Here is a 26,267-nt window from a genome sequence, read left to right on the forward strand (position 1 = left end):
GACTGGCCACCCACCACCATATCATGGAGATGGGGAGCTTCCCACCCGCTGTGGGCATGGACCACCACTATCAATATGGATACCTCAGTCACAACCCTTTCCAGCAGCAACAAGTTCAGCTTCAACAACAACCACAACCACAACCACAACCACCGGCATCTCGCCTCTCCCGTAAGCGCAAACCAGATGCTCCCCCAGAGAACAACGAGCGCCTCTCCAAGCGCATGAGCCTGCTGAATCTCGGTATGTACGGTGTGGTGCACAGTCCCCCTCAACGTCATCGTCGCATTCCAGCCCTCCCACTAACACCCGCCCCCTTCTCCACAGAACACTCTGGACCCAAACTCTACGTCCCCGTTGAACAAGGTGACAGCCACAACCAATCCTTACCCGATCTCAATGCCATCCATCATCAACAACAACTCCAATCCCAGCGCCGTAGCCATGGCCACCACAAACACACCCCCATGGATGACTCCATGATGCAGCTCGACGACACAAAGCACAAAGTCTACATTTACAACCTCGACGACGAGCTCTCCTCGTCCGACAATGAGACTGACGACGGGAAACTCATCTTCCTCCCCGACATTGAGAAGCACCTCAAGTCCCACCGCATCCCTCCAAACATTCTCGCTTCCCCCTCGCCACAAGAGATGGCCGATAGACAACTTGTTTTGTACCGGGTACCTTCTTCTATCACGGTACCGGAAGAGCAAGACAGCGTGCGCAAGGCTATCATCGAGGCGAGACAACGGATGAGGGAGAAGCAGGAGGCTGAGAGGGCTGCTGCCGCGATGAGGGAGGTTCCAGTGGATAGCACGGTCATGTTTTCCGCGCCACAGGCTTCGTCGTCATCAGCAGAGGATCCAGATGCCATGGAGCTCGACTAGGATCGAGATGCCACGCGGCACCGCGACTAGGATCCAGATCCCATGGCGCACGACTAGTGCTCAGATGATGTGAAGCTCGACTACGATCCAGACGAAATGGAGCTCGAATAGAATCGACTTGCGATGGATCTCGGCTAGATTTCGGATCCCACCAAGGGCCGCTGAGATATGGTTGTCATATCGTTCGACTGTGATTCGGATGCTATGGATCCCGACTGAAATACAGCAAGGCGGCCGTCTTTTTCTTTGTTTGTTTCGTGGGTTGGTCGGTTCAAAGGTTATCAGGGGTTTTGAGGTTCCCATACCTACACACACGGCGCATTCACGGTATTCTGTGGCTATCTAGGCACACGGCAACAAATATTGGCTTGGGTTAAAATTTAGCGAGGTGTTTTACAGGCAGCGTGCATTTATTCTACAAAGCGGACCTAGGGACCGGTATCACAGGACATGGCTCCCATCAGGCAGGAGTCCGTTATCTTACATAGCGGGCATCCTTCACAATTCTTGATAGGACACCATTAGCTACACAATAACAGAAACATGATTGAAGAAAACAAAAGGCTCTTGCGCTGCTTGTAATATTAGGTGTATTTAGGCATGTTTGTAATGAATGCTATAACGTAGGTAATTCCAGAGTGAACCCTACTCGTGAGAGCTGCTGGCGTTCCGCGCCCTTCTCCTTCTCAATCGAGAAACCCCATTAATGCCCACAGGTTGAGCATTGAACATGGTCAAGCTTTCCCTCCTTTATTCTGTTCCGTGGTCCTTTCCCACCAGGGGATCAATCATATATACAAATTACGCTCACTCCTCATCCTATTCCAAAACCCTACCCTGCTACCTGCCTTCCCAATCCGATACCGTCTCTTCTAGCTCCTGAACGGGTTGTTGGTATTCCCCGTTCCTTGAGGTTGTAGTGTGAATGGTGGTGGCCCAGGGGGAGGGGCGTACTGCTCATTCAAGCTGCTACTTGGCACTGGCGCGACCACCGCTGGTGGTGGTGGTCCCGGTGGTGGGGAGTAGATATACCCATTATCCTGCGGTGGTGGTGGTGTCGTCCCATTCCCATTACCCTCCCCATATTTAGAGACTCCAGCAGGCGGTTCGTAAACCGGCGGCCGTGGCGCGTTGGGATCGTAGACTGGTGGTGGTGGCATTCCTTGCATGTTGTAGTATTGATACCCGTCCCCGTTGTGGTTGTAAGGGGTGAAGGTGGATTGGGGGTATCGATATCGGGGGTCGACTTGGGCGAGGGTGGCGCGGTTGACGAGGAAGCGGTGGTATCCCAGCGGGGGGAGGCCGGAGCGGACGCGTTTCCGGGCGTGGAAGTAGCCTATTAGGAGGTAGAGGGTGAGGGAGAGGAGGATGGCGAGGAAGAGGGACCATTTGACTATTATGCCGGCCTATGGGAGAAGGGGGGGGGATGTTAGACTGGGAGGGTGGGGGTTGTAGGTGGGTGGGGGGGAGGGGACGTACCTTTGTGTTCCAGAAGGAGATGTAGCAGTTTTCGTCGCTGATGAGAAAGCCATCTTCGTCTCGGGTGCAGTTGCGGTAGTAGTAGGTTTGCCTGGGTAGAAGCGTGGCGATGGCCATTGTTTGTGTTGTTTTTGTGTGTGGTGACCGGATGGGATGGGATGGGGAATGTCCGAGGTCCAGAGTTCCAGGAACTCGGATAGGCTGGGCGGCTGCTGCGATGAATTTGATGCACCTGGGTTGACTTCTATATCGGGAGATGAATAGATGCGATCAAAGAGGGGGACGATAACTTGATCGATCTGGATGAAGGTCGCAAGTTGGTTTTGTACAGATGAGTCTGCCTGAACTCTTTCGATGTGCAGAGGTGAAAGGGAAGGAGCACTGTCGCATAAACAAAGAAAGAACTGGAAAAAGCACGAGCGAGGGAGAGAGAGAGACGGAAGGGAGATTGCAGGCCAGTTGTGCCAAGCCTGCCCAGGCCAAAGCGATGATTCCGCGCCGAGAATGAGAGATTCTTCGAAGGTGTTCTTATCACGGACAAAACCACCACAACTTTGCCGATCAAGAAAACGGGCACTCTTTCCGGCTTGGTAGCACGCGCTTGCCGCTGTACCCCGCGGATTATTTAGCGGCTGGTCCCCTGAACCCTGGGGGCGGGTTGAACGCTAAAAAGGCCGGCAGCCACTTGTTTATCGCGATGGCGAGTGGCGCTGATGAGAATGGGTAGCACTGGGTTTCATCGTTGTCTTTGGCGTTTCAGTTCTCCGGGAGGCCGAAGGATGGAATCTTGGAAGACGCAGATTTATTCATGATATTCTGCGGTAATCAAGAAATGAATAATGAGAGTCAACTGCGAAGCAATGGACTATCAAGATGCAATCGGTGATTGCTAAGATGAGGTAGGATATATAGTCAAGGCCTTCTCGTGATATTGGACGAAATTTGTCAAGGCTATTCTTTGGCTACCTCCATCAGGGTCATGGTGTCACAACCTTGACAACCATTGCCACTTGTCTAGGTATTGGACAGTGTAGCTCATTGGTATTTCTTTGACGAGCGGTTAGCCTGGACGTCCGTCAATGGAAGATTGAAATGATAGACGACAAGCTTCCGTCCGATGCTCAGTAATCATATCCGTTAGTCTTTCATATAAGTGATAGGTAGTAGACTTCATTAGCCTAGTCCTGAGACTCCAGATATCTGAAGAATATCAAGATTCTGTAGCGCATGGCACCGAGCTTGCAAGAAGTAGCGTTGATCCTAAGCTGGCGGGAGGACGGGATGACTTTTAGGTCGGTACTCGCCTAGGTATCCAAGACGTGTTGAGTGAAATACTGTAACAGTCGGAGTGTTCCTGGAGAGTGACATGATCAAACCAAGATCAAATGTTTAAGATATCGGAGATCAAGAAGATGTAAGTGACAGAATCGGACTAGCTTACCCGGCAGGCAACCGACAGTGCCAGCACGGGCCGCACCCACTGAATGCCGGTTCCAACCGCCGGATCGGAGTGGGGGCGACCGAGACCGACCGATTCTCCACAGCGGCTGCATCAAATTTCAAGATGGGCGTCTTCGGTGCGGAAACGCAGGGTGACATAATGTCAACACGCCTCCGCAGAGCCTCAATCGGCACCGACGAGAAAAAAGCGAAACACCGACCAGTCTAGCCCGGCCCCAGCAAAGCCGACGTACAAGCTAGCTTGCTCTCCCACCACCACGACGGCGGATCCTTAGTTTTCTCGAACGGACCTTCAACACACCGCCAGCCAGCCACACTCTCCAGCGCACCAAACCGTTCGTGATGTTCTAGCAAGAGAGTATCGCCCACCCAAACTCGCTCTCTCTTTCTCTCCAACCCCTCTGGAGACCTGGCGGTGGGGTAGCAGCGCACCTTGACGAACCGGCTTTGAATCGGAGACTAATTTCACCACTGAACAATAAACGAGCAACATCAACCCTTCCCTTTTTCCTTATTGTTACTCCTACTGTTACCCACTGTCGAATCAGCGCCCAATTCAAAAAAGACTCGGTTCATCTCCGGTTATTTCCCCCAACTACCACCACCAAAGATGGTCGCGACAATTAGCGCGACCCGCGCGCTTCGACTCCCCTACCGATCAGCCTCCCTCCGACTTCTCACCCCTCCGACGACACCGTCCCCCTACCGATCGAGCCTCCGCGCCGCCTCAACATTCACAACCCGCAAGCAAAAACCCCCATCAAAACAGCCCAACACCCCAGGGCAACCACCAACAACCCCAATGAAACCAACCAACGCCCTCCTCTTCTCAACCTGCCCCGCAACCATGCTCGGCCCCTCCTCTTCATCTCCACAACAATGCCCCAGCACCAAATATCACTACCACCTCGCAGCCTCCTACATAGCCAAATCCCGGCCCTTCGACCCCCAAACCCACCTCTTCCAATTCAACCCCTACAACCGCCTCTCCCAACCACCCAAATCCCCCAAACGTCCCAAATCCTCCCGGCCAGAATCAGGTCAGGACGCGTTTTTCATCAGTCAGCTAGGTGCCTCCCCCTCCAGCGGAGAAGTCGCCCTAGGAGTGGCAGACGGCGTAGGAGGGTGGATGGACAGCGGAGTCGACCCAGCCGACTTCTCCCATGCGTTCTGCGACTACATGGCCGCCAACGCATCATCATCCGACCCGCCGTCAACAGCACGGGAGCTCATGCAAAGGGGCTACGAGGCTGTCTGTCATGATGAGAGCATCAAAGCCGGGGGTAGCACCGCCATTGTTGGCTTGTTGTCCTCCAACGGGAAGATGGAAGTCGCCAATCTGGGGGATAGCGGGTTTATACTTCTCAGAAGGGGGGGCGTCCACGCGAGCAGCGAACCGCAGACTCATGCGTTTAACACGCCGTATCAGCTCAGCGTTGTGCCGCCTTCTATGCTGTTGCGGGCGGCGGCTTTTGGGGGCGCGCAGTTGATGGATCAGCCTAGGGATGCCGAGGTCACGAGACATGGGCTGAGGCATGGGGATGTGGTTGTTTTTGCTAGCGATGGGCTGTGGGATAATCTATTTGAGGGGGATATTTTGAGGATTGTGAGCTCGGTTATGAGGGAGAGGGGGGTTTGGAGGGTTAATGGGGAGAGGGGATGTGTGGTGGAGGAGGATATCAAGAGTGTGACTGAGGGGAAGACGACGCTGCAGGGGAGGCTGGCTACGGAGATTGTTAGGCAGGCGAAGATTGCGAGTGTGGATCCGAAGCTGGATGGGCCGTTTGCGAAGGAGGTGAAGAAGTATTACCCGCATGAGGTTTGGAGGGGGGGAAAGGAGGATGATATTTGTGTGGTGGTGGTTGTTGTTGAGGAGGAGGGTGGGGCGGGGAGTGTGAAGGCGAAGTTGTAAGGGATATGGGTGGGAAGGATATGGGAGGCGTTGCGAATGATATTTTGCATTTTGGGAGCATGAAACGGTTTTTGGGATAGATGGCGGTGCAAGTGGTTCGAAGATGGGAACCATGTATCAAAACAGTCAGAAAGGAATCAAAGCCAGCGTTATTTGCTGATGGCTGAAAAAGAAAACAACCCCGTGTGATGTTTAGGGGAGGGGGTATATAGTTTCTAGATTATGTACATAAGGCTGGCTGGCTTTCAGAGCCGAATTGGGAATCATATATATAACCTGATATCTGACAATTGGTGTCTTTTGTTTAGTGTTCGCAAGCTAGCATTTTGTTTATGGTATTACATCCGGCGCCTCTAAGCCTTCTGCGGCAGCAACTCTCTTCGTTATTCTGTTCTCCGACATCGCCGCTGACTACACCCTCAAGGAAACAGAGCAGGTTACACAACTCAGACATCAGACGGTCAGTCATCACCGTCAGCGGTATGGTCCGACAAGCCTTATCATCGGCCCTCCAACACAGCAAAAACACAAACATGGGATGAAAAATGTCGTGTAAACACAGTGCTTATCTCACCCTCAATTCAAACCCCTAATTGGCCACAACATGTCCTCCCTGCATTGTCACTCGCATAACGCTCCTCATACTTACTTGCATCTGCATATGTGGTCCCCCCGTACACAACGTCACTATACCTAGCTCTCACACCATCCTTCGTCCTAACCCGACCGACCAGCAACCGGCCGAACAACGGGTAGAGGCATATGCCACCATCCGACCCACGTTGAACAACCCTGACTCCAACAATTCAATTCGTCAATCCCCGAACTCCCCAACTCCTGTCCCAACGGCCATCTAAACCGCAGCGGTGTCACCCATAGCTTCACCAATCTGTCAACTTTGACACCTCGCCTATCAACCCTAACAACTGCAAGTCTCAAACCTTTTCACAACTTCACCTCTTTCCCATCTCCAATCTCATATCACATCAGCACACACAAGGCATCAAGTTAATCATAAAATATAATCCATTACATCCTAACATTCATCTGGCTTCTCCCTCCCTATCCTACTCCGCCTTAAACCAATCATCCCCATCTTTGTTAATCATAAACAAGAAGACAACACCCACCTCCCTTCCCATCAGCCAATTAACCAATTACAGCTAGCCCTCCCTTCACGAAAAAAAAGGTACCAACCTATGTACGAGAAGTAAAAAACCCTCACAAAAAACACCCGACAAGAAGAAAAAAAAAACAAGAAACCAACAACCACCCAAACAAACAAGCCCGGGGTATTATTAGCCAAGTTTTTGGTGACTGTTAAACGCCAGAAAATCTCAACTCAAAACAGCAGCAACAACCCTCATGGTATCAACTTAGTTAAAGAAGACAAGGGCGGCAACAGTACCGAGGACAAGCGCGAGCGAGGAAGCAAAGCGCTGGCCGTTGTTGGTGTTGGGGGGAGCAGTCTCGGTTTCTTGGGCGCGGCGAGTGCTGGTGGGTGGGGCAGTGGTGGTGGTCTCGAGAGCTGAAGGGGGGAAGGGGGGATTGGTTAGCACACTAGTTTATACTTGAAACTAGAAGTTGGGAGAACATACTGGTAGCAGTGGTGGACTCGGTGGAGGTCTCAGTCTCAGTAGAAGACTCGGTGGAGGTCTCGGTGGAGGACTCAGCAGTGGTGGTGATGGTGGTCACAGAGGTGGTGGCAGAGGTGACGACCTCGGTACCCTCAAGAGGGAAAGGTGGGCTGAAGTTGCGGGGGTTCTCGCTCTCGTCCTCAATGACAAAGGCATAGTCGCCGTTCAAGCTGTCGGTGGGAGTGTAGGTGAAGGAGCCGCTAGCGCCGGAGGTGGCTGATATCGAAAGTCAGTCCAAATGGTTCGCAGGTGCCGGTCGATAGCCAGAAGATACTCACTAGTAAGGACCTCGACGGGCTTGAAGCTGTTCTCATCTCCGGCTGTGCCCTTGTAGAGCGAAATCTTGACATTGCCCTCGGCAGAGTCCCACCTGAGAGTGAAAGGCTCGCCGACGACAACATCGTAGTTGGAGTTCGTGAACTTGGGCCTGGCGAGAGCGGCGGTCGCAAGAGCGAGAACGGTGGCGAAAGAGTACTTCATTTTGACTGATTGATGGTGATGGATGTTGTTCTGGATTATACAGAGTAAACGATGGTGGTGGTGAGTGAGATGAAGTACAACTGCGAGTTTGAGTGAACAAGAGGTCAGCTGATGCGACGGTAAATAAGCTTTTGGGATGTGAAGAAAACAGAATTGGCGGTGGGAGGAAAACCGAGGTCGCGGTCGAGGTGGAAACGTCGGGGGAGGATGGATATGGGTGGATCGATCCGAAGAAAGGCGCGCAATCTCGTTGCTGGGGGCACGATCATGTACTTACCACTTGTGGAATGTTGAACGACTCGGTTGAGCTGGTGGTTGGAATGGAAAAACGAAAGAGTTTATAAAACGACTGTGGTGAAAGTGTAATTATTATGATGTAAATGTGGGCAGTCCCGAGACAAGTCACAGAGATATGTGAGTAGTGGTGGTGGTGGGAAAAGGAAAGATAGGCAGGAAGGGGAGGAGGAAGAAGAGCTCTCTCAAAAGAGGAAGAGAGGAAAGAGGCGCAGGGGCCAAAATAGCTAAACGGCCAAGAACGCGTCCTGGAGTTCCAATCTCGTTTGGCGAATGGGGGGGCGTTGACACAACGATTTTACCAGTTGGCGGATCCACCCCCAGAAAAAGACGCCGCGAATGGGGAAAAGCTTTTTTGGCACGGCAAGGCTGGACAGGCACAGACAGGGGAAGGCACAGGGTCTGGGTTTGAGCGGGAAGGGAAGAACCCCAGATCCCGTTCTCTCAAGAGGAACACATGATGGAGGCACAGAGAGGGAGGGGGTGAGTCGCATGATCCCCGCGACAGTGAAACCGAGCACTATTATTCCCTATTCCTCCTCTCTGCCACGCAGTTTGTGTTCTCTACGACACTCCTTCGTGACGGTGCCCGCGATGCGGACGAGAAGAAAGCACAGCGCCAACAACCACCATGTGGAAATTACTCCTAAATCCAGAATTGCGCCAATTCGGGCTACGACGCTGTTGGTTTCCTGGATCCCTTCCCTGTCATGCGATGTTACACACATTCTTGCCTAGCAGTGACTGACTGTTGGCTTTTGGCTATCACTTAATCACTGCTGTCAGACGGCATTGTATGCGCTACGGTAAGTCATTCTTCTCTTGTTGCTCTATCTTCAAGATGACGGAATGCACGTGGGACAGTGGAATGCGATGTGTGCTGTGGACCTCATCTCGCTGCGCTGCATCAGATCGACCCGCTTCAGATGGTTGTGCTCCACGGCGACCCCTTCAGGGTTTTTTTGGTTCCTTGCAGAGCTGCAGACCAGATTGTCGTCATTGCACATCACTGCCCCTTCCAGAACCCTTCACCATGTCTCGAATCTGGAATCCGGAAAAACAATGTCTGGATTTCGGGACCATTTTCTGGTATTTCTTCAATGCCTGGCAACGCAACCGAAGGTCAACCGAGAGGTTATGATGTCGATGCGAGTTACAGAGATATTGCATGTCACAGCATGACGAAGCCCGACGTCTAGAACGGGGGCATATGGCTCACATGCCACTCCTGCCGAGCAGTTTGGTTTGTGCATTGCGGGGTCAAAAGGCACACACCACGGCCACGGCAGCCTGCATCTGGACGTTCGCAACCATGGATATGATGGCGAACTGGTGACCTATGCAGCCAGACGTTACACGGAGATCGCGCCGCCATCCCAACTTACACATATTCAAAGTCTTAGCGCCATAGTAACACGAGAATGCGAGTGACGCTACAGGCCGCTTGAACGCGAGTCAGCGTGGTCACACCAGAATATATTAAAGGAATACATCAGATACCTACTCTGTTAGTGCGGTCAAAAATTGAGTCTCGTCGGGCCTGGGTGGGTGTGGCTGCGCCTGCGATTGAGTGCGCGGCCGGTTTGCCTCCTGACGATAGTCACCAGGCAAGATCAGACAGGTCAGGTAGTATTCCAAGCGTCTCTCAACAAAATCTTCGCAGAATGGCAAAGCCCCGGAAGTATTGAGGGTGAGACTAGTCCGCGAAAGATACACCAATCAAAAAGTCGATTGACTGATAATTGTATGCTGAGGCTTTGTGCCACCTTGGTATACATGCCATCGTGGCGTTGAACCACCATCAAGGTCACGGGGGTTCCTTGTGCTCCTGGATGTTCGTATGCGATAGCTCTGTGCGGCAAAACGGGTTCGAGTTGCAAGTTGCTGTCACCGAGTAGGTTTTCAACGGCATCATTCCGTGTTTGTGAGATCAGGCGGCTCTGTCGGAAACAATTCGCTGGCGGATAAACCGTGTAACCTCCGGCAACACACAACCGGATGCCTCAGCTAGATTCTGAATCAACTCCGGGAAGAAAAATCTTGGAACATCATTCGACCTCGGCTTCCAACTTCCCGTGTGAGAATATCCCGAGTTGAATTTCAACGTGGCCGAGTTGATCAAACAGGAGATATCCAGGTTCAGAATTCAGTGACTTCTATCCAACCGACGTTTCGTACTCCCAAATGTCGGCAGTCATGAGAGCTGGCAGTCGACGACGCCTCTGACAACACCAGTGCGTTCCTCAAACAGGTTGTTCACTGTTGTCCCAAGGCCCCTCATCTTTTCTACAAAATCATCCAGCGAGCCTCCAACGCCAAAGTAAAGCTTCTTTGCGCCAATGACAGCTCTGGCAGAACCGCTTGGTCTGTCTTTCCGCTCTCGCTCAAGAATCAGAAGAAGAGTCTCGCCGAATCTATCAAGGGCAAAAGGAGAGTAAATAGTCTCCGAACCAAGCACAAGAGTCTTGGTATTGTCCGCAAGACTTGGGGCATTCGGTGAGCTGTAGAGAATATCCACAAACTCTGGTGACCAAGCACCAGAAAGAAATCTCAAAGTGATCTGGTTGGAAACCAGAGAGTCCTTGAAAGCAGCGATAACCTCCGGTGTCAGATCGAGTTCTCCGTCGGGTGTAAAAGCCTCTTCGACGAGCGCTACTCGGCTTCGTTGCTGAAGAGCCCAGGCCAAGATGAGATTGGGCAACGTCACCAGATAGAGCACAGAGGGGTTATAGTCTGCAAGCGTGAGCACCAACGGGTGTCTCGGTTGTGACTTTCTTTCGCTCAAGGCCCAGTGAAAGAGTGCGAGAGAGGGCAAGGCCGTGCCGCAGCCGAGCTGTACACATTGGTCAGCAATTCGTTTCTCGGCAGGAGGTTTAGGGACGTCAGATATATCGCCGCACCTCGATCAAGACACACGGCTCTTGATTCAAAAAATCGGCCGGCTTTTCCGATGCCAAGACCTTGACCATATCAACACTGCTCTCCCAGCTCTTGAAGCCACCCTCATAAATGCCCGTCTTGACGTCGTGCTCCCCAAGACCAGCCTCTGACTCAGATGGGTTTTCCCCATCATCCTCAGCCATCAGCTGAGCCCGCACATCCCAGAGCTCACGCCTTGGTATTTGGAGTGTGCTACCATCCTGAAGATCGACACCGAGCAGGTTGAAGGCTATCTTGGAGGGTAGCTTCGAAAGCATGTCCTCGAGATCATGGCTGGCTGGTGGTAATTGGGACTTGCCCTGAACTGGAAATGCACCAGCCCCCGCGGGCGAGGCCACAGCTGACTTCTTGACTTGGGGTGGAGGGGTGAGCGGACGACCATCGTCTTCTATATCATCGCCGGCGAACGAGAATGAAAAGGCCATGGTTCAGACTGGTGGTGGGGATCTGATATATGTTGGTTATGCCCAAACAGCAGCTGACTGTACCGGGTTCCAAAATTGCTCACGTGAAGCAGCGAATGATATCAATGTCTCTTACTACAGTTTCCCGGAATGTGAGTCTCTTTCAGCTGAGGTCGTCCTGGTGGTGGTGGTGGTGGTGGTGGTGGTGGTAGGGTTGGGTAGGATTTGAACGATAGTGGGGCAGCAAACGGTGGTTGTTTGAGGCATGTGGTCCGTGTGCTGTCAGCTTTCAGCCCCTAATTTCAATTCCAACCAAGCTGAAGAGAAAGCGGAGTTTTTCCGCTTGAAATGCTCCGAAGGCTTGCAATTGGGGCCACATTTTAACCGTTGCAACTTGCACTTGCAGCCCGCCGCTGTCTCTCTGTCAGCATCGAGGAGGCACGTTCAGCAGGAAGCACAGCGCAGACGGGAAGGTGCCGTTAGGAAAAGCTCCCCACTTCTTACTGGCCCTCGGCTGAGCATGCAATTCGCTGCTCACCGGCATATGTCGATAACGGCTGTGGTTGGACAGCATACGACAGGACCGGCCATCCCAAGCGTCTCTCACATTCACGCGGGTCTCTTTCTCTTCGTTGGAACAGGCTGGCCATCACTTTCCCGGTTCGGGGGACGGATCAAACAAACCCAATATGCGGCAGCCTTGAAGCCGATAACCCCATTGGATCTCGAGATCCTCTTCAGTGAGGGCTTCCAACAGCCCCCGCGCCGACAGCGGGGATACATGCAGGGCCCTTCTTCTTCTTCTTCGATATCTTTTCGTCTCTTTTTGCTTGAAGGAATTATCGGCCGGCGTAAATGGACGGGAACCGTAAATCAGCCAACTATGGATCGCACCCGTCGGGAGATACCCCTCTGTTCGGTGTTAGGTTGAGCTCGTGGCCGTCGATTGTCTCATGGGGCTGGATCGTCATATACTTGGAGGCTCCTTCTCTTCCATCCTAGTTTGGGATACCCACAATACTCTGTTTGCTGACAGCGCCTGCCTTGTCTTGGAGAGGGGAACCGTACTCCTCATTCTGAGGCACTTGCCCAACCGGGAAGAGCAAATCAAGGTCAGGGTACGGAGTGTTGCTCGTTTGCTGCATACCACTTGAATTACATCAACGAAGCCTGGCAAGCCATTGGCTGCGTTTACTATCTGCTTTTCGCCTTCGATTACTGATATAAGTACCAAGGCCTCGAAGCATCCTCTGAGAGTCTCTACTTGGCTTCTCAGAACACCTCTGGCTCTTCTCCCACACACTCTTCACCATGGTAATGGACTCTTGCGGCGACAGATACCCGGATCGACTTGGTCGTGATGGCGCCACTCTCAACTTCCCTTCCCTCAATGTCTCCTACACTGTCCGGGAACAACCTCTCGGCACTGCACGGCCGATTCGTATTGTCGGCATTGGAGCTGGAGCGAGCGGGCTAAACGTCATCCGTACCTTGCGGCTGAATCTCACCAACTACGAAGTCGTGGTATACGAAAAGAACATCGACGTCGGTGGAACATGGTTCGAGAATCAATACCCTGGATGTCGATGCGATGTACCAAGCCACAGTTACCAGTTCTCATGGCGACCAAAAAAGGACTGGACCAACTTCTTTTCTAGTGCCGAGGAAATTGAGGACTATCTTTGCCAGGTTGCCGACGAGGAGGGGCTGAGAGGGTCTATCAAGACCTCTCATGAGGTGGTCTCTGCTGTTTGGAACGAAGGCGACGGTCAATGGGAGCTGAGGATACGGAACCTTGAGAATGGACAGGAATTTGAGGACTATGCTACCTTTCTACTGAATGGTTCGGGCATACTGAAGTAAGCAGTTTACACGTCTTCGCTGGCACGGCATCAGCTAACATTCAAACCATTAGCAACTGGAAGTGGCCTGATGTTCAAGACCTCACCGTGTTCAAAGGCACATTGATACACACGGCTCGTTGGCCAAAGGATTTCGACCACACAGGCAAGACGATAGCGATCATTGGCAATGGTTCAACGGGAGTTCAAGTATTGCCAGCTCTCCAGCCCGGCGCCGCCAAAATTCACCACATCTTCCGGACACCCAGTTGGGTCATACCACCAAGGATACACGCCTGGAAAGTCATGGGTCAAGCAACAGAGGTCTGGGATAAGATACAGCTCGACGCCGAGGAAAACTTCTCGGAAGAAACTATTGAAAAGTTCAAGTCGGACCCGGAGTTCTACCGGGATTTTGTCAAGAGGATTGAGGTTGAGGTCAACAGTGCTTTCCCAGTGGTAGGGTTCTCTCTTTCGATTTTCCATTAAGGAGATGGCTAACACCCGCAGGTCCTTGCCAAAAGCCCAGTTCAAGCCTTCGCCCGCGCGAAGGTAGCGGAGTACATGACAGCCATGCTCGGTGGGAACGAGCAGCTCTGCAAAGCTCTCATTCCAGACTTTCCACTAGGATGCCGAAGAATGACGCCTGGCCATGGGTATCTCCAAGCCCTGACAAAACCGAATGTTGAAGTCAGGAGAACGGACATGAAGCGCTTTGTACCGGAAGGCATCGAGCTTGCTTCAGGGGAGATCCTCAAAGTTGACGCCATAATCTGTGCCACGGGCTTCGAAACATCCTTTTGCCCGCGATTCCCCATCATTGGACGTGATGGCGCAAATCTGCAAGATCGATGGAGACAAGAGATCCCGAAGGCGTATATGTCTTGTGCTGTTCCAAGCCTCCCAAATTACTTCAGTAAGCCTGCCCTCTTCATTCTTTAGACGTGATCCATGATGTGCTAACAAGAAGCAGTGTTCCTTGGCCCCAACGCACCCATTGGTCACGGCTCAGTCTTCACCCTCTCGGAACACATCGCCAAGTACATCACCACCATCATCAAAAAGGTCCAAACCGAAGGAATCAAATCCATCGCCCCTTCCCAAGCAGCAGTAGATGACTACTTTGAGCACATTACCCACTTCATGCCAGCCACCACTTGGGCGGCGCCGGGGAGATCATGGTTCAAGATGGGAAGGGAGGAAGGACCGGTGGTGGCGCTTCATCCGGGGAGCAGGATTCATTTCTTTCATATGCTGGAACGGTTTAGAGGGGAGGATTGGGAGTATGAGTGGGATAATGCGAGGGGGAACAGGTTTGGGTACTTGGGGAATGGGTTCTCGACGCGGGAGGTGGGGGATGAGAAGGGGGATTTGGCTTGGTATTTGGACGAGCCGGCTACGATATCGTAGATGGGGTGTGGGTATCATGGTAGTAGACACGGCTGGGAAGGGGAGGTATTCTTTTTTGTTGAGCGGGTGGGTGGTTTCATGCAACACATGGAGTTAAGAACGGTTGGCGTATGGATAGATAATACATACACATCATTTTTCATTTTCAACTCTTTTCGGGACCGAGGGGGGACAGTGCTCACAGAATGATGGGCATGGCATCATAACTCTCAAGATACGGCCCGATGGCAGTCTGATGTTGCGGACCATCCCGTCCGGGTGGTGAGTGTGCCTCAGCGGGTGCCTTCAGGCGCCAGGCCACCGGACCTGCCTAAAGAAAGAGGCCGGTTTGGCTTCCGCGGCAGCGCCCCACTCACAGCCACGGCGGTAATGGCGGTTGGCCAGTGGGAGTTGTGCTTTTGTCCCGACAGTTTGGGACGGGGTTCTTAGCGGTTCCATGATGGTCTTGGGGGCGTTGTAGTGGTACCCTCGGTGTGACCGAAAGGCTGAACATTGAAAAAAAAAAAAAAAACACGGGCAAATGGAGTCAACGCATATTTCTCAACAACTGGTGATTCCGATGGCGACTGTGAATCACCACCGGCCCGCGGAGGATATAAATATCGCTTCCCCGCGGACATCTAACTGGGTAGACCACACAACCACCTCACCAACTGCAACCCCAGGCAGAATACAAAAGACTCCCCGTGAGGAGGGGGGGTGCGCTTCTGTCTTGGCCACTATTCAGGTATGTAGTTCTCATTGTGTGTAGCTAAAAGAGATATCACTATTTTGTTTTCGCCAACAATTGTGATTTCGTTAACCAAAGATGATTTTCTGTTGTTGATTCCTCTTGTGATAACTCGATTTTCCCCCCTCTTTTTCGATCAATTGTGGGGCAATGTTTGAATATACATGTATAAAACATTGCCACGCTGTTAGTTGGGCTTGGATAGTGCTGGATGATGATGATGATGATGATGTTGTTGTTGTTGTTGTTCCCTAGCAGAGCAGCGATCGTGGTCACATACCTACCCTATCTCCGAACACATTGTTGGCGACTTGGTATGTTGTTCGGTGGTTGAGTTGCATAGCCACTATCAACTACCTACTTGCATACTTTGATTAATCACACCTGCGAGAATGGGGAGGAGGGACGTGCCGCTAATGACGATTAGGGGGTGGATTAGGGGGTGGATTAGGGAGGGTTGGATTAGAGGGGTGGCTTAGGGGGGATGGATGTACAGGTACTACAGTGCGATGAAACCCTGGTCAGACTTCACCTGAATACCTGCAGTGCCTGCATACTGGACGATTGGCGTTTATTTGAGTGGTGGTCATTGGAGGGGGGTACAGACCGGTTGCCTTTCGAGACCCAAGTTGGGATTTTTGGGTTTGAAGGATGAGTTCCCTTGGTGTTGGGACGGGAGAGGAGTTGTGTGATATTTCTATTCTTATTCTTATTTTGTTTGTTTTGATTGAGAGATGTCGAATATGGGGTCGAGAACGAAAGATGATGAGCCGGTTAATCTTCTGTCGCTGGGTAAGTTCATCTACACTTCGGACTAGGGGATGAGCAGCTAATCAGTTGTGGTTTTAGATGGTGGAGGTGTACGAGGTGTTTCGTCGTTGGTGATTCTGGATCGGATTATGGAAAAGATTCAGAGGAGGGATGGGCTGGAAGAGATACCGAAGCCTTGTGACTATTTTGATATGATTGCTGGGACGAGTACAGGCGGGTGAGTATCTTTTGTGATTTTGTGTAGTGACCTAGACTGACGAGCGGTTGGTTGTAGGCTTATCGCAATCATGTTGGGGGAGACTAAGGATGTCTACTACTGAGGCCTTGAAGGCATACGACGATTGTGCTGCGAGTATCTTCAACAAGAAGAACAGGAAGACGGGGCAGGTGTCGGACAAGTACAAGTCCACTGCACTGAAGGAAGCTGTTCAGAACTTGGTCAAGGAGAGGGGAATGGGGGAGATGATGAGGGACCCGGAAAATCCCAAGAAGGGGAAGGTGATTGTGTGTGTGATGCCTGCGGATTCTGTTGCGACGGGGGAGACGAAGCTGGTTCGCTCTTTTCAGGGTGAGGATGATTGGGATAGTGAGATCAGGATCTGGGAGGCTTGCCGAGCGACGACTGCTGCTTCGAAATATTTCAAGCCGTAGGAGCTGGGTGCAGGTGTGCGCAAGGGGTTATTCATTGACGCGGCAGTTGGCTTCAACAATCCGGCAAATTACCTTTTGAAGGAGGCGCTGGATGAGTTTGGATCTCGCCGCCGCTTTGGATGTTTGATCAGTATTGGTACGGGTACGAAATCGACCGAGACTGTGAGGGTGAAGACTGGATTCAAGAACTACACGAAGGCCTGGGAGCAGCTTCAAGGTCTTATTGGGATGGTCAAGAATGTGGCTACCGACACGGAGACGTCACATAAGCAGATTCATGACAGGTTTTCACGCTTTCCTGGGTCGTATCATCGGTTCAATGTACCGGATGGTGCCAAGGAGGTTGAGCTGGATGAATATAAGAAGATTCCGCAGCTCAAGGCCTTGACTAGGGATTACCTCGGTGGGGATAGTGTAGGTCGACAAATACGTGAGGTGGTGGAGGGCTTGGGGGCTCGTGGCAGGTTCAAGCATGGGTTGACTTTGGGCCATGCCTGTAAGAAGCAACCGACTCACAAACTAGGTCTTGTTTGGGTATGCTAACAATGTTCCAGACTTTCCGGACAGTGACCAGCTATTTCTCTCAGACAGATCCAAGGCGATGGGAATACCGAGCAGCTTCTTCATAGGGAGACAAGATGTGCTGAACAAAATCGATCAAGTGTTTTGCGAGCGCGACACAGGAGGAGTTCCAAGGAGGGAATTTCTTCTGTGGGGGATAGGAGGCGTTGGGAAAAGTGAAGTTGCCCTCAAGGCAGCAGAGAACCTGGATGGAAGGTGGGCACAGTTTCCATCACTTTATGTCCCTGGGCCGGTTACTGACAAAACCAAGTTTCAAATATATCTTTTACGTCGATGGGTCAGAAAGATCTACGATTATTCATTCGTACGCCGAGATTTCCAAACGATACAACTTGGGCGGTACCAATCCAGAAACAATGTTCCACATGGCACTGGAATGGATGGGGCGCTTGGCAGACGAATGGCTCTTGATTTTCGACGACTGCAACTTGAGTGAGCGCGCCGGTTTCATACCGGGCAGAGGAAAGGGCAACATCATCTACACATCACGCTTCAATGGCCTTGAGCACAACTTCCCTGCACACCTTGTCTACCACGTTGAACCTCTGGCCGAGAGGGACGCTGTTGAACTTTTTTGGGAGCTTCTGGTCTCTTGGATGTGACATCTGATTCAGACGAGGCTGGCCCTACGGTCCCGACACGACGAGCTCCAACAGGTGAGGAAACAGCTTTGGCAAATGAAATTGTTCATGAGCTTAGCTGCATGCCTGTCTGCGTCGACAAAGCGGCTGCAGCTATCAGAGAGAGAGAGGAATGGAACTGGATGTATATCTCAAGGAGTTGCGTACACAAAAGGTTCGAGTCGCTACAGACCCCCGCTTCAAGGACACAAGTGTTGAGACTCAAGCAGCGTACGCAACTCTAGAGCTATCCTACGACCAGATCACAGCCATCCGTCATCGTGCCGGGAGAAGTGAAGAAGGACGCGCGGCACTCTTTGCCATGAAGGTCTTGAGCTTGTTGTCGTGCTATCACTATCAAAGATTTTCAACGGAAATTCTAACGAGGGCGGTGTTGAATCGGCGGAGTTGCAATGCCGACCTTTCTTACCCCTTGAAGCGCATTTTTCAAACCCCAGACAAAGGTTGGGATGACATGATGCAAGAGGACGGAGAAGGGGGCTGGGAGATTCTGTTCTTTGCTCACGGGCTTCAAGTCTTGCGACGTTACTCCTTGGTTAGGCTGGCTCCTGACCGCCTCACCCTGTCCATGCATACCCTGGTTCATACTTGGGCCCAGCAAAGGATGGAACCAGAAGCCCGTGCTGAGGTTTGCTGGCTGGCAGGGGTTTTGCTCAGCGATGCAATGACCCCATCCTTGATTTTGAAGAACCGGAGGTATGCTATCGGTCTGGCACCTCACATCGACTGTTGTTTCGCCATCGTACCAAAGACCCGGGATACTATCCAGGAACACGATAATGCCCGTGTCCTTGGTCTCAAGCGCGGCGATGTGGTAGTTGGCCCTAAAAACATAACGTACCCAGTGAACGAGTACTACAATGCCCATCTTTTGTTCAGACTCGGGTGGTTTTACAGTGCTGTACAACAGTTCAAACAGGCTGAATATTGCTGGAAGACCTGCCTTCGGCTTTTCAAGTATCAGGAGGATCCGTTTGGATGGGGTGCTATAAATACACTGACGCACCTGGCTACACTTTACCACGAGCATGAGTTTCTCGGCGAGGCAGAAGCGATGCATTGGGAGGCCATCGGCAGACTGGAGGCGAGAAAGCGAGAACGAAAACAGTACCTTCTGAAGGAACTAGAAAAGCGGGAGTTCGAAGAGGAGAAGGCCAGTGTTTCAGCATCGCAACGAGGGAGATTGCTGAAGACAGCCCTCGAGAAGACTACCCCGCAGCTTTTTCCCGCCCTTTCTTCTAAGGAGATGGAAGCCAGAATATTCCAGACGTTCACTGCAACTGTCGTCAACCCTCTCGCTCGCCACAGGCCCGCAACCAACAGACGGAGTCCCATCGGAGCAGAGGTGGAAGTTCACGAGTCTACCGACACTGCTGAAGATGCTGTGGCCACTGTCAGAAAGAAAAAACGCGCTGAAGAGACGGACTCTCTTGATGATCTCGAGGCTGAAATTCTCCTCAGGCACGGAAGGCTAGCAAGGGTACTAAAAGACCAAGGCAGAAACAAGAATGCAAAGAACTTGATGAACTGGGTCGTCCAGAAATGCCAAGAGGAACTGGTCGAGGACTCCCCCGAGCTTCTGAGACTTCAGAATGAGGCGAAGGCGATGACTGAGCCAAAGGACATGGACTGGTTCAAGAGACGCGTGGACATGATGAACGAATCCGACACCGACCAAAGCCTCGCCTTCTTCCAAACTGACGCGATTTACGAGCTGTTCGATCATTGGTGCTGGTCGATGTACCTCGCCGGCCGGTATTCTATGGCGATCGATATGTACAAGAAATTCATCCCTAGGACCGTGGATGTATATGGATATCACGACCCGAAAGTCCTGAAGATGATGCGGCGAATGGCGGAGGCGGCCCGGTCTGCCGACAGGCTGGATGATGCCGTGTTCATTGCCGAGCAATGTCTCTTGCAGACAGAAGATGTTTACCAGCCGTCACATATGGAGGTGATACTGGCCACGGAGCTACTTGCCAAAGCCCTTGGTAAGCAACGACCTAGAAGTGACAAGGAGCCGGAGGATATGTTTCGGCTTGCTCTGAACCGGGCGCAGTCCAGTCTTCCGAAGAATCACCCCGTCACTGAACGAATCAAGATAGAGTTTGATTCTTTCAAGCACCCACAGGAGCCTTCATACCTGACAGGTGCTAAGAGTCTGGAAGAGAGGTGGCTTGATCTCAAGGCTAATGTGAAGGCTCACTTTGCGGAGCTTAGGATGCTCAACGAGTACGCCTTAAGACTTTACGATTTCAAGGGCCTACAGCCATGGAGATCCGAAGAGGAGTACCAGCGAAGATTGAGCAAGTTTTCGGTACTGGCGCGTGCTCCTGGGAAGCTATTAGGCATCAAAAAGCCGGTAATCGAAGGGCTATCCAACACCATAACGAGAAACGACCATGGAATTCAGCCTGAGGGAAGAGCCTCTCGGAAATCATCGACATCAAAGGGAAGGGTGTTGATAGGGGCGACAACGATTTCAATGCTGCGAACACGCCGGTTAGAGTATAGCATAGTTTGAGGGTTCTCATTTATTTTGCATTTCACTTTATACACAGCATGGGCTCATGAGAGACACGAGTTCATTGTTATTGCACACATCTCAGACCACACATTATCTGATCACAATGATTTACACATTATTCAAGGATCATTTTAGCGGCCCCCTTTCACAGCCCCTATCAGCCCTAGTTTTGTATACGGCCAAAATCTAGCCGCACTGTACGGGCTGCACCCAACCAGGCGCTTAAACATGACCTCGCCATTGGAGGGCATCCATCGCCAAGGGCTAAGCATGCTGAGCCACATCAGACAACAAAGGCACACGGCTACCTCACTTTGTACAAATCTACCAGGCTGCTGCCCTCAGTGAAAATGGCTTTCCCAGGAAACTCAGTGTTAACACCCGATCAACTGGCACTCGGGTCTCAAATTTGAGCACGGGTTTAATGTGCCAAGCTTCCCAATGGCAACAGACGATGAAGCAATCAATCTGCTGTCTTTTGGTAAGATAAAGCATCTGTGGCAGAGTGGTGAGGGTAAGAGAACTAACATCATACAGATGGCGGAGGTGTCCGAGGTGTCACATCACTGCTTATTATCCACGAAATCATGATCAAGATCAAGGAAAGACACGGATTAGCTGAAATACCCAAGCCTTGCGATGTCTTCCACATGATAGCCGGGACCAGCACGGGAGGGTGAGTACTTGATCCAGCAGGATAGTCTCTCTACAACTAACACCTGACCCAGCCTCATTGCCATCATGCTCGGCCGGCTTCGAATGTCCACCGAGGAAGCCTTACGCCAGTACGACGTCTGTGCCGAGAATATCTTCTCGTCCAAGAAGTGGGCGAACATCACAGAAAAGTTTCGTAGCACCCCGATGATAAATATTATCCAGAAACTCGTGGCGGAGAAAGACATGGGGGAAATGATGCGCGATCCTGCAAAGCCAGCAAAGGGTAAGGCGGTGGTTTGTGCTATGCCGCGGAAGAGGGCGAATCCGAAGAATGTTCGGCGGATTCGCTCCTTTTCACCAGAAAAGGATAATTGGTAAGCTTTGTGCTGTTTGAAGTTTGGTTACCTGCATCGGGTGTGCTGACATTCTGGAATTGAATAGGGACAAAGATGTGAAGATATGGGAGGCTGCCAGGGCCACAACGGCTGCTACCTTTTACTTCAAGCCACAACCACTCACGGTCTCAACACCTCAGGGTGGCTCAAAAATCGAAGACTACATTGACGCTGCCTTTGGGGTTAATAACCCTACCAACGAGCTCATCAAGGAAGCGGTTGCCGAATTTGGGCCCAGTCGACGGCTTGGTTGCTTGATCAGCATTGGGACTGGGACTAAACAGGAGCGTGTAATTTCCAGAGCTGCAAGTGGGTTGAGGAACGTCTGTGATATGTGGGGGAGTATATTTGATGTCGGGATGGCCATGAAGGACATGGTTACCAATGCCGAACTTGTGCATTTCGACCTGGAAATGCGACTGAGACGAAAACCGGATGCCTACTTTCGCTTCAACGTTCCTCTTGCAGCAGACAAAGTCAGTCTGGCCCAGTATGGCAAGATAGGAAAGCTCAAATCGATGACCGCTCAATACCTCTGCGAACCGGAGGTTGTTGGCAACATTGAGAGGGCGGCTGATATTTTGGAAACCGAGAATGCTGAACACCACCTGAACCTCGGAGCCCTATGTGAGTAGAAGGAGGTTGCTCTGAAGAATTCATTGCTGACGGGAGCCATAGCTGAACCAAGCGAAACAGGGCCTGACGAAAACCTAAAAGCAAACCTGATGGGTGAGGCAAGCCGGTACTTCACGGGAAGAAACCACATCATGGGGATACTGAATACATTCTTCTCCGATCGAGAAGACGAGACTGTTCCTCGAAGAGAGTTCTGCCTCCATGGCCTTGGCGGTGTTGGGAAAACACAGATTGCGTTGAAGGCAGCCAACATATTCCGTCATGGGGATCCCGAGCTGGGCATACCGAGGAAGCGAAGGTTCCCGCATATTCTATATGTGGACGGCACCGACAAGACAACCATCAGCCAAAGTTATGCAAGCATTGCAAGAGATGAATTTGGCATCGAGGCCAGTGGTAACTCTGACCAGTTGATGAGACAAGCTCTTCAGAAAATGGAACGGCTTGACGAGGATTGGTTTCTGATTTACGACAACTGCAACCAGGAAGACCGCCGAGAGTTGCTACCGAAGGGGGACACAGGCAATGTTCTATTCACCACGAGAAACCGGGTGGTGCGAAACCAGATGCGAGATGAGTGCGTCTATGATGTCGAGGTGTTGGAGGAGCTGGACGCTATCCGGCTTCTCCTGACAGCCTCGGGATCAAAATACGCTGATCTGAACGCATGGGACCAGTCAATAGGCAAGGAAATCGTCGAGGAACTTGGCTATCTACCCCTAGCCATCGACCAGGCAGCTGCGTACATCAGAGAAGCTCCATGTCCCCTTGATGGCTACCTGGAAGTATTCCGCAAGCAAAGGGTCGAACTACTCCGAAACCCAAAGTTCAAAGGCTCGCTCGCACAGAACCAGGCCGTTTACACCACATTCGAAGCATCTTACAAAGCCATCGCCCAGCTTGAACTGCACAACAAGAACACGCTTGGTAGAAACGCCGGTCTTGCTCTCCGAGCTCTCGATCTGGTATGTTTCTGGCACAACGAGAACATTCCAGTCAAAGTTGCTTGGTGGGGAGGCGTATCCTGGAAGAATCGACTCGACATGGGCAAGGACATGCCCGCGCTGGAAGAGCACTTGGCTCAACTCACCGGGGACGAAACGATGACCTGGCGGAAGTTCTTCTTCCAGTTGAGCGAATCTAGGGATGGAGAATTCCCAAGCGCCCTCGACATCCTCGAACGGTACTCAATACTTACAGTGAAGGAACGGGAACTCGCCTCAATGCACGTCTTGGTTCACTCCTGGGCACGGGACCGGATGAAGGCTGAACACAGAGCACGACAAGCCCTTGTGTCAAAAGTCCTACTGTTGGACTCGATTGGCGACACACTCACCGCCACCTACGCACGTTCCTATCTCCATTCGATTTACCCCCATGTTCGGGCGTGTCTTGAACACTCCACATGGGGATCTAGATCTCTCCATCTACCGTATGAGCTTGTCTTGAGAGGCAAATACGCGCACATCCTCACCTTTCAGAAGCGTTTTGGTGAGGCCGAAGCCGAATACCTCGATATCATTCACTTGAGCAAATTGTCTATCGGGCCTACCACTTGGGCGGTTCAGCGGCCCCTCTGCTCTCTAGGGAAGCTCTACCATGAAATGGGTCGTTTGCGCGAAGCTGAGTTGACGTATCTCGAATGCATTGATCGCTGCATCTTGGAGAAGGAAGCAAATCGGATGGAGATAGAGGGGCGTGTAAAGGCACAACTTGCGCAGTTGCGTGCCGTCCCCAGGCGAAAGAAGCAGAATAAGAATGACGAATCGGACGAGGACAGACCGCCATCACCGCAGCTGAGCGAAGAGGAGATTGCCCAAGCAGCTCGCTGGTTCGTACCCGACTGGAATAGCACAGATAGCTGGCAGCTTCAGATTTCCAACATCGAAGAGAACCTTGCCAGGGTTTACTACGACCAGGCAAACACTGAAGATGATCTCATCTATTCCGCAGATCTTTTGGCCAGCGCGCTGTACCGACGAAAGAAGATACTCCACCCTGAAAATATGGAACTCTGGAGGACACAAGATGAGTATCGAAGCAGAACCCAGCATCGGGATGTGAAGTACTGGCTGTTTCGGTTCGAAGCGGCAATGAAGACGTTCAAGTCTGAAGAGGACCAAGTCGCTTTCATTACAGGAGAATACCACGGCCGCCTTGTCCAGAATATGGCTAACAGCATGGTTGCCATGCGGCAATGTGTCAAGTATCACAAAGGCGAGGATTATTGGGCAGAAGACTTGAAGTGGATGTGGGAACAAGCCCACAAATACTACGGGACGATACTCTGGAATGGATTTATCAAGTGGTTCGGAGAGTCCGACTACAGGTGTCTCGAGGTGATGCGGCGGATGGTCAAGTGCCTCATTGGCTTGAAAAGATATGAAGAAGCTGAAGCACTCGCGAGAAGGTGCCTGGCGTCGAGCATTGTGGGCTATGGCGAATGTCACCAGCAAACGATCCTATCCCTGGAAAAATTGCACGAGGCTATTGCTTATAGACTGGGGGGTTATGATCTCGAGTCGGTTTATGTTATCAAGGAGGCTTTTCACAGGGCAGACGCCGTTTTCGGAGTAGACCACCGGCTCACGAAAAGCACAGGCAAGAAAACCACCCGCGCCATGGAGAACTACCAAGAGAATCTCTCCGACTGGGCGCCAATGAGCCAAAACATCTTGACTGATGCTCACTGGGAGTATGGGGCAATGGAAGACCAGGAGACGAGAGAGGTGCTACTCGGTGAACGCGCAAAGCACCACCTCGTATCGTACACGATACCTGACCCAAATTTCGACGCACGCCTTCGTAAGATGGCAGAAGCAAACGCAAAAGCGGTCTTGGAAGAGACGATGATGGAGGTTGAATCAGAGGCGACTCCAACAACAACAACAACAACAACAACAACAATAACAACAACAACACATACTCACTCAAGATATGTTGACATAACACCAGCAGCCACAAGCGAACCACCATCGCAAAGCACTTCAAAATCACTTGGTCACCACCACAACCACGAGTCGTTTGGCGAATCACAAGCGTCTACACTTTTCTCCCAAGCTCGAGACGAGCAATACACATCTGACAGCAGCAGCGGGGATACCAAAAGAAGTGGTGTAAACGATATCAAGGGAAAGTCAGTGGCAAAATAGGTATATATACAGAGGCTTGAGGCTGGATACTAGTACACAAATGAATTAGAGGTTCTCATTCCATCGTTCACACCTACGACTCATTCCCCTCTGTCCCCCTCTTTTGTATCGCCTGCATAAGCTCATACAACTGCCCGATTTGCTCATCTGTTCACCAAGTCAGCATTTCTCTGTAAACAAACCCCCAACAAACTCTCAAAAACAAAAACATACCATTCATCTTCTGAATCTTCCCCTCATCCAACTTCTCCCCCCTCCAAGCATCCCCCTCAACCTTCTGCGCGTACAGCTGCCACTCCGTGAGAAAGCCGATCTACTCCCAACATCAGTCTTCCATTCTCTCCTCAGACCCATCCCACATCACTCCTTGATGTTCAAGTCCCCCTTTATCTCTCCGCCCTGCCAGAAATCCTGTATCCAAAAAAAAAAAAAAAAAACAGTACTCACCAAATGAACCGGATTCTCCACGCTCCTATGCGCCCTAAACTCCGCCTTGACATACTCATCCCCCAACAACCTCATCTCCGCCGGCAGGTGCTTCCTGTGCGCCCTCAGCAACCGCCGGTACAAATAAATCGGGGGCAGCAGCGCCATCGGTGTCGGTTTGAGGCTGTTGCCCGATTGCATGGCCGCTGCCATGAGCGCTCTGGCTGTTGGTCTCATTGTTTCCCTTTGTGGGTGTGCTTCAAAATGACGAGAGCGAGGTTGTACTTTATGAGGCGTCTTTCTTGTTGTTGTTGATGTTGATGTTTTTCCAGTATCAGATTGCTG

General features: G+C 51.6%; 10 protein-coding genes across 10 annotated transcripts; 5 read left to right on the forward strand and 5 right to left on the reverse strand.

Annotated features, from left to right (window-relative positions):
- Positions 1–23: 23 nt before the first annotated feature.
- Positions 24–893, forward strand: QC762_111320 (uncharacterized protein; the record flags this gene model as incomplete). Its single annotated transcript, XM_062885551.1, is given in 3 exon segments — positions 24–128; positions 144–243; positions 328–893. The coding sequence occupies 3 exon segments, from the start codon at positions 24–26 to the stop codon at positions 891–893; spliced, it is 771 nt and encodes a 256-aa protein (XP_062748525.1).
- Positions 894–1,456: 563 nt separating this feature from the next.
- On the reverse strand, positions 1,457–3,721 carry QC762_111325 (uncharacterized protein). The gene is made up of 2 exons (XM_062885552.1): positions 2,373–3,721; positions 1,457–2,299 (listed from the first exon to the last, which is right to left on the reverse strand). Exons 1-2 carry the CDS (start codon positions 2,487–2,489, stop codon positions 1,766–1,768), a joined length of 651 nt encoding a protein of 216 aa, XP_062748526.1. The 5' UTR covers positions 2,490–3,721; the 3' UTR covers positions 1,457–1,765.
- A 722-nt stretch (positions 3,722–4,443) lies between these two features.
- PTC7 (Protein phosphatase 2C 7) lies at positions 4,444–5,745 on the forward strand (the record flags this gene model as incomplete). Its single annotated transcript, XM_062885553.1, has 1 exon — positions 4,444–5,745. The coding sequence occupies one exon, from the start codon at positions 4,444–4,446 to the stop codon at positions 5,743–5,745; it is 1,302 nt and encodes a 433-aa protein (XP_062748527.1).
- A 996-nt stretch (positions 5,746–6,741) lies between these two features.
- On the reverse strand, positions 6,742–7,862 carry QC762_111340 (uncharacterized protein; the record flags this gene model as incomplete). The annotated part of the gene is made up of 3 exons (XM_062885554.1): positions 6,742–7,273; positions 7,344–7,598; positions 7,661–7,862. The coding sequence occupies 3 exons, from the start codon at positions 7,860–7,862 to the stop codon at positions 7,122–7,124; spliced, it is 609 nt and encodes a 202-aa protein (XP_062748528.1). The 3' UTR covers positions 6,742–7,121.
- A 35-nt stretch (positions 7,863–7,897) lies between these two features.
- QC762_0009980 (uncharacterized protein) lies at positions 7,898–8,650 on the reverse strand (the record flags this gene model as incomplete). Its single annotated transcript, XM_062882893.1, has 3 exons — positions 7,898–7,942; positions 8,140–8,211; positions 8,459–8,650. The coding sequence occupies 3 exons, from the start codon at positions 8,648–8,650 to the stop codon at positions 7,898–7,900; spliced, it is 309 nt and encodes a 102-aa protein (XP_062748529.1).
- Positions 8,651–10,061: 1,411 nt separating this feature from the next.
- QC762_111360 (uncharacterized protein) lies at positions 10,062–14,900 on the forward strand. Its single transcript, XM_062885556.1, has 4 exons — positions 10,062–13,359; positions 13,416–13,800; positions 13,852–14,257; positions 14,315–14,900. The coding sequence occupies exons 1-4, from the start codon at positions 12,812–12,814 to the stop codon at positions 14,749–14,751; spliced, it is 1,776 nt and encodes a 591-aa protein (XP_062748530.1). The 5' UTR covers positions 10,062–12,811; the 3' UTR covers positions 14,752–14,900.
- QC762_111350 (uncharacterized protein) lies at positions 10,351–11,891 on the reverse strand (the record flags this gene model as incomplete). Its single annotated transcript, XM_062885555.1, has 2 exons — positions 11,057–11,891; positions 10,351–10,989 (listed from the first exon to the last, which is right to left on the reverse strand). Exons 1-2 carry the CDS (start codon positions 11,519–11,521, stop codon positions 10,351–10,353), a joined length of 1,104 nt encoding a protein of 367 aa, XP_062748531.1. The 5' UTR covers positions 11,522–11,891.
- Positions 14,901–16,065: 1,165 nt separating the features above from the next.
- QC762_0010010 (uncharacterized protein) lies at positions 16,066–18,087 on the forward strand (the record flags this gene model as incomplete). Its single annotated transcript, XM_062882895.1, has 6 exons — positions 16,066–16,273; positions 16,331–16,459; positions 16,527–16,804; positions 16,904–17,399; positions 17,458–17,680; positions 17,736–18,087. Exons 1-6 carry the CDS (start codon positions 16,216–16,218, stop codon positions 18,085–18,087), a joined length of 1,536 nt encoding a protein of 511 aa, XP_062748532.1. The 5' UTR covers positions 16,066–16,215.
- Positions 18,088–21,097: 3,010 nt separating this feature from the next.
- PaPLP1 (Patatin-like phospholipase-1) lies at positions 21,098–25,514 on the forward strand (the record flags this gene model as incomplete). Its single annotated transcript, XM_062885557.1, is given in 6 exon segments — positions 21,098–21,137; positions 21,194–21,332; positions 21,385–21,687; positions 21,755–22,335; positions 22,387–25,260; positions 25,279–25,514. 6 exon segments carry the CDS (start codon positions 21,098–21,100, stop codon positions 25,494–25,496), a joined length of 4,155 nt encoding a protein of 1,384 aa, XP_062748533.1. The 3' UTR covers positions 25,497–25,514.
- Positions 25,515–25,569: 55 nt separating this feature from the next.
- Positions 25,570–26,159, reverse strand: ACU17 (Bifunctional NAD(P)H-hydrate repair enzyme; the record flags this gene model as incomplete). Its single annotated transcript, XM_062885558.1, has 3 exons — positions 25,570–25,643; positions 25,710–25,809; positions 25,944–26,159. The coding sequence occupies 3 exons, from the start codon at positions 26,157–26,159 to the stop codon at positions 25,570–25,572; spliced, it is 390 nt and encodes a 129-aa protein (XP_062748534.1).
- Positions 26,160–26,267: the final 108 nt, after the last annotated feature.

The sequence above is a fragment of the Podospora pseudocomata genome (assembly GCF_035222375.1).
Source record: "Podospora pseudocomata strain CBS 415.72m chromosome 1 map unlocalized CBS415.72m_1, whole genome shotgun sequence".
NCBI lineage: Eukaryota > Fungi > Ascomycota > Sordariomycetes > Sordariales > Podosporaceae > Podospora > Podospora pseudocomata.

Coding starts and splice junctions, on each gene's coding strand:
- QC762_111325 (XM_062885552.1), bottom strand. CDS start 2,489: ATGGCCATCGCCACGCTTCTACCCAGGCAAACCTACTACTACCGCAAC. Junction 2,300..2,372: donor TCTCCTTCTGGAACACAAAG/GTACGTCCCCTC, acceptor CTTCTCCCATAG/GCCGGCATAATAGTCAAATG.
- QC762_111360 (XM_062885556.1), top strand. CDS start 12,812: ATGGTAATGGACTCTTGCGGCGACAGATACCCGGATCGACTTGGTCGT. Junction 13,360..13,415: donor AATGGTTCGGGCATACTGAA/GTAAGCAGTTTA, acceptor TCAAACCATTAG/CAACTGGAAGTGGCCTGATG. Junction 14,258..14,314: donor AAGCCTCCCAAATTACTTCA/GTAAGCCTGCCC, acceptor AACAAGAAGCAG/TGTTCCTTGGCCCCAACGCA.